The following is a 6,319-nucleotide window of genomic DNA, read 5'->3' as shown; positions in this document are numbered from 1 at the left end:
ATGTAAACACAGTAGCACGAACTTATGCCGCCATCTAGTGGTATTTCTTAATTATGTTTTTACGTAAGAAAAGGGGTCCATTTAAACAAAGATCTGAGACTGAAGGTAAAACTGTTTATTACTGCATATCATATGACACTGCCACTCGCTAAGATAAAATAAACACAATGACACTGCTATTCGCTAAGAGAAAAGGAAAAACAGTTGGCCCGTACGGGGATCGAACCCGCGACCTTGGCGTTATTAGCACCACGCTCTAACCAACTGAGCTAACCGGCCATGGTGAACCAAGAGGCAAAGGTCGGGTTTAGTGTAGCAGATTGTGTGCTAGCTAGATGTAGCGTACGTTATCAATACCTAACATGTTTTATTTGTTTATTTGTATGATATGATATATCTAAAATAAAAGTCTTAGTTTTATTATAGTTAGGTACCGCACAGTACATTTAACAGATACAGCTGGTCATTTCTACCTATGGCTAATTGTTGTTTAGAGACTGTAATAGGGTATTTTATGTTAATCTTAATTGGTAAAATAACTTTAGTGGATTCACTAATCATTAAATGTATAAACGGAAACAGTACATTATCCTCCTCTTAATGCATGAAAGTAAATTGTACTGATAGATGTTTGAGTGTCATAAATACACTACATTTCCATTACATTGAGCTGATTACAAATGACACAAACATGCACTCCTCCAATGTCACAGTTACATAATTTGTTTATTATTATCAAAACTAATTAAATGCAAAGGTTATATCACCACATGAGTTTTCACACCATAAAATCAATCAGCTGCAGGTAGCATAATGACAAAAATTCAACATTCAGAAGCGATGGGCAAAAGCAAATGTGTCTGTCCTGAAGTCCCCAGGCTGGTCATTTATTGGTGCTGCTGAAGTTCATAAGCATGAAGCTGCACATGTGCACGCCATCATCTTCTTAGACTTAGCTCCCTTTCATCCTCCTCCGGCACCATCAGATTGTCCACTGCGAAATGTCCATCATCTCCTACATTCTGGAAGAAATACTCCTCGCTTTCGCAGCTCTGGGTGCCGTTCACACAGTCTTTGGCTTTGACTTGCTGCAGCTCGGCGCTGTCGCTGGCGTCACTGTCCTCTGTGCTCTTGCTGGCATCGCTGCTGTCACTGCTGTCGCTGGTGTCTTTGCTCTCGTGGCTCTCGCTGCTGCTGCTCTCATTGCTGTCGCTGGTGGCAGCCGTCACGTCAGTAATGTCACTGGTGTCTGCGCTGTCGCTGGTGGAGTCGCTGCTGCCGGCGGGGTTCTCCAGGGGCGACAGGTTTCCGTGGCTCTGAACGGTGACCGTGCTGGTGGAGGACTGAGTGGGCTGATTCTCAGTCAGCTCGTCGCTCTGTTCTGACGGACTTGTGACCTCTGTGCTGCTGTTGTCCTCTGCGCTCAGCGCTTTGGCCACGCTGGCAAACACCCAGTTCTGATGCAGAGAACAGACGGAGGATTGTGTTACACATACAGAAAAAAACTTGACGGAAAGACAAGCAAACTGTGCAAAAGCTTTATCCCACCTTTCGAATATTCTCCTCACTGCCCATGCTGTTATCTTTGGTTTCAGCCATGGAGTCGGCCTGTGGAAAGACAGTGAACCATGTGAGGATGGACGTCAAAATAATATAATACTCTACGATGAATTTACAATGGACTAATGAACTCACCTCATCATCCTCATCAGACTCACTGGAGCTCTCCTCTGATGTCTGTTTGTGGAAAAGAAACATCTTTCTTTCACCTCAGTTACATTTACTGCCGCTATTCTCGTTTTTATTATTGGTGTTTATACCTTTAAACCCTCTTAAAACATAATAAATATGAGGCTATGAACCCATCAAAATTACATCCATTGTACGTATGACAGAAAAGTATATTTGGCCAAACAGATTGCTGACTCAACTCACCTTGTCCTCAGACGTGGATTCTAATGACTCTGATTCTGAACTCTGTTTAAAAAAAAAAAAAGACACATTTGTGGTACGGTTATTTAGATCTGTGTGACTTGACGTTTCTTCTCGTGAGCTGAAAGGATTTGAGAATCAGAAAAACTCACTTGATTTGAGGTGGTCTCCTCAGAGCTCTGCAACACAAAGAGAGTTGAACATCAGCAAATTTAAAGTGATGCAAAAAGACGGAAAATAACCATTTACTCATTACTGGAATAAATGTATACATTACCTGCACCTCCGAGGTGTCATTTTCAGACGATTGTGAAACAGACAAACTTTCAGTCTGGGGAAGAAAGATATTTTAAGCACACAGTCTAATGTCTTTAATTATACCCTATCACTTCAACATCAACAACCATCACAATGATTTAAGATCCTTTCTCGTGAGCTGTGGCCTGGGCCGGCTAATCGCTGCGTGAATGCTTGCAGACATAGTAAACAACAGCGTCTGAAATGGGTGTTTTGAGGTCTGGAGAAACTTTGAGCACCCACACCTATTGTTTTCTGTTGACTCTGTCAGAGGAATGCAGCTTCGGTGCGGTGTCATTAATCACTGCATAGTCAGGTTCCTACAATGTACCGCCAAGACTCAGACCGGGCGCAGTTAGGAAAAAGACGGAGCACTTATGGAGGCACTTACCGAGTTTGAATCGAGCTCATTTGACACCAAAACGACACTGTGTAAAATCTGTCAAAAAAGGAAACGCAGCGTGGTCGTTACAAGGAAAACACTACAATTAGCTTTATTTCCAGACACGCAAGCATTTTACGTGGGAGGCAGTTTAAAGGTTGTCTGGTCTTTTTCGAATGCAACTGCATCATTTTAAACTTCTAAAGTTTGCAGATGTTAAAACTTTAAAATGTATGGTAAAAGTTTTAAGAAAACTTAAGAATCTCCATACTTACTGGGTTGGCAACAACTGCTCCAAGCAGGCAAAATGTAAAAATGATAACCTTCATTCTGTAACAGACACATGCAGTACGGAAAATACTGTTACATTTGTTTTTATTTGTTTGGTGGTTGACACACGTGTAGCAGAAAGTACAACGTCGCTCTTGCACTTGCAATTTAACTGAGCGACCGGCAACAATAAAAAGGAAATCTGACAAAAAAATTTATGCTGTAGTGAAAATTGATGCTGTTGTTAGACAAATATGAATAGTGCACAAAAGCAAGCAGAGCACAAAACACATATAGTAGTAAATCAACAAATGATCAGTTACCTGTTGGTTTGTTTGTGCGTGAGATTCAGAGCTAGTGCGAGAGATGTTCTCAGTGGAGAATCCAGTGTCTGCTCTGAGCTGGCAGTCGAGGCGGTAAAGGCAAGATGCTGTAGGAGACTCCGAGGGCTACAGCCTATATGTACCCTCGATTAAGACGATTGCATCACTTCCGTCCGGATGTCGCTCACCCGTCGACATGGGAAGGTGTATTTGTTCCAGACGGCGAGCTCAAAACACACACATGCTGGCACGGAGATCACACACACACGCACGCACACAGCAACGCACGCACGTACACACACAGCTGTTTTATTCAGTCACTAAATGTCCTCCACCCCCTCCCTACTTGTAAGTGAAATATAGTTTAGCATACTAAACCATAGGGTTTGTGGCCAGTTGAAAAAACAAACTCACCCACTCAGAGAGGAAAGGAGGGCCAGACAGTGTCACTCCTGTTTCCGGTGAAATGGATGTCTTTACTTTCTAGCTGGAGCTTGTTTGTTGCCCGCTAATGAACTACAGGTAACAAACAGCTACAAATACATTCATCTAAAATTGAGATAATGGGCCGTTTGACGTGTTTCTAATGAGGAGTGGCAGACTTGTGGCGTGTTTGTAAAAGTTGTCGGGATTACACAACACACACACACACACACACATCAATATTAATATTAATATTAAGGCCACCATTCATTCAGCTTATACAGAACATAAAACTACATTATTTAATCCCTTGCCATCATTGTTACATCATGTTATTGGAGACACAACCTGTTCTTGGAAATAGGACATGTACAGTAGAGAGCCTAAATAAAGACTTCCCTATTTCCTGCCTGAGACTCATAATTGTTTCCTGGAAGTCCTTATATGGACGAGACCAGAATAAGATTACAGAATTCCTTGTTTAACCTCACTTTGGATTTCAGCCGTGCAATAGAAACCTACAATTAGACTGGATGTTCACCAGTCCAGGGCTACCCGCCAAAACCACAGGGGAGGAGTGAGGAGAGGAAGATTGATGCTTGTTGTGGCACACAGACAGTCAACAACGTCTGTACATTCGACATAAGGTTACTTAACGCTCAAGGATGTATCGAACCATTCGCCTCAGGCATCTGATGCACCTGTATTATTGACATCCCCAACCCAGTTCACTTTTAACTGATGTTTATTTTTATGCCAATTGAAATTGTCTCAAGAAGCTTCACGGAGCCGAGAACCTGAAACCCTCACAGCAAACACTATGATGACGATGGCAAGAATAGATTCCCCTTTTAAACTGGAAGAAACCCTGGACAACACCATTTTTCCATCGAGGGACCGATCTGCCTGAGGTCGACCGGGTAGAGAGACAGAAAAAACAAACATATAGGCTGGACTTAAGAGAAAGAAAAGAGGGAATCAGGAGGAAGGAGATAACTTCATACATGTGTCTGGACGTAGACACAACTTCAGTGTTGTCACATTTATTTATATGGATGTTGGAACAGTCTTGTTGTGACTTTCATAATTATTTGGTTCAAGTCATTAAGTTATTTGGGGATTAGCGTCGCCCCACCTCATAGTTTATATAAGTTATTTATGACACAATCTAACAATCATCTCTTCTATCTCGCTCCAAGCTTTTTAGGTTCAGTAATGAAGAAATAAAGAGCGATGGCATTGATAGTGTGCAATGAATAAAAACATTTACAGTTCAGTCACCTCCCTTATTAAACCATAGCTGTAATCACATCTACCAATATAGAAAATATAGGAAAGTTTGCATATTTCTGACGAGTTTTGCTTCGTTTAGTTACCAGTTGTCATAGAACAAACATGTCAGAGGAGTCCAGAGTCCATTCAGAGTCTTTTTAGTTGATGTTTTTGTAGCTTCTCGGGTTTCCACATATTCCATTATGGTGCGGCAACGTTTGAAAGCGGAGGTTTGGAGTCGGGCCATTTCGAACTGGAGACATAGCGTTTGCCAAGAAAGATTAAAAGCTGAATTCTAAAACTAATATTTCTTTTTACAGTCCACTAAACACAAAACATACCATAACATCACACCATTAGACCAAATTTTATGTTTATAAATGGTCGCCCAAAGTGAGTTAATGAAACGTTCGAAGGAGTTTCTTTGCCTGGACGCTTAAACCTTTCCAGCACATTATTAAGGTAAATTCTTTGTAGGGTTTTACAAATCACTTATCTCTATTGTTACTGAATACTTTATTCTGAATATCAGTATGAAGAGAGCGTGGCATCATGTTTTGTGAGATTACAATTTCTTAACAATAGAGAAAATTGCATCAAAGATTATAGCATATTCTTGAGGTGTGAAAAGCGTGGCCAGGGAATTCAGACTGTCTCGCCGCGGTTCTCCATAGAGACCCAGCTTGATGCTGATTGAACTACATTCAAAAAACGTGAGTACAAACTTTCTTCAACCACTGACTGCTGGACTCGCACCGTAGCTGAATGGTAGAAGTGAGTCCAAGTCTTCCCGCCTTTGTGTGGTGTCTCAGCACTCACCACATCTGGCCCAGTTCCATGCGATATCGCCTCAGCTAAATGACTGACTTTAAGGTTAGTAAATCAAAGACAATCAAGAGGAGACAGCACAAAATGAACAAACTATGGATCTGGCTCATACCTCTCATTGGTAAACGCTGCTGGAGCTATGTCTTATGTAAGGCTGAGTATAAAACTACATGCAGTACTAGGGATGAAAAACAATCCTTCACCTTTTCTGTCTGTTTTCTTTTGAATTCATGGTTCAGATGTGAAACTCAGAATCACAAAGGTAGATCTCAAACATACACCACCAATAAAAGGAAAGAAAAGATAGCAAATTTGCCCCTCGATATTAGTATTACATGAAAAATTGCTAATAGCTTAATAACAAGAAGACACACTCAGTCTACTCTGTTATTTCTGTGCTAGTTGTTGTGAAATCTTGTACGTGAACACAATGAATGGAAAAACAGTGAAAGTGGTAGACATTTCAAAAAATAAATTCATGTTTAAGGTTACTGATGTGCTGCGCTGCACACTTGGACCCTTGGACATATGTATAAGTTTTAAAAAAAATAAAACAAAGACACACACACACACCTGGATGGTGGTTGGTGCC

General features: G+C 41.1%; 1 protein-coding gene and 1 non-coding gene across 2 annotated transcripts; both read right to left on the bottom strand.

The window, feature by feature from the left end:
- Nucleotides 1–205: 205 nt before the first annotated feature.
- Nucleotides 206–279, bottom strand: trnai-aau. The gene has a single exon. It is a non-coding gene; the product is annotated as a tRNA-Ile (tRNA).
- Nucleotides 280–707: 428 nt separating this feature from the next.
- On the bottom strand, nt 708–3,365 carry scpp1 (secretory calcium-binding phosphoprotein 1). The gene is made up of 9 exons (XM_047577462.1): nt 3,205–3,365; nt 2,887–2,941; nt 2,621–2,668; nt 2,210–2,263; nt 2,085–2,111; nt 1,936–1,977; nt 1,696–1,737; nt 1,549–1,608; nt 708–1,457 (listed from the first exon to the last, which is right to left on the bottom strand). Exons 2-9 carry the CDS (start codon nt 2,938–2,940, stop codon nt 939–941), a joined length of 846 nt encoding a protein of 281 aa, XP_047433418.1. The 5' UTR covers nt 2,941; nt 3,205–3,365; the 3' UTR covers nt 708–938.
- Between the last annotated feature and the right edge of the window lie 2,954 nt (nt 3,366–6,319).

Source organism: Mugil cephalus, chromosome 2 (assembly GCF_022458985.1).
Source record: "Mugil cephalus isolate CIBA_MC_2020 chromosome 2, CIBA_Mcephalus_1.1, whole genome shotgun sequence".
Lineage (NCBI taxonomy): Eukaryota > Metazoa > Chordata > Actinopteri > Mugiliformes > Mugilidae > Mugil > Mugil cephalus.
This window is presented reverse-complemented; position numbering and strand designations above follow the sequence as displayed.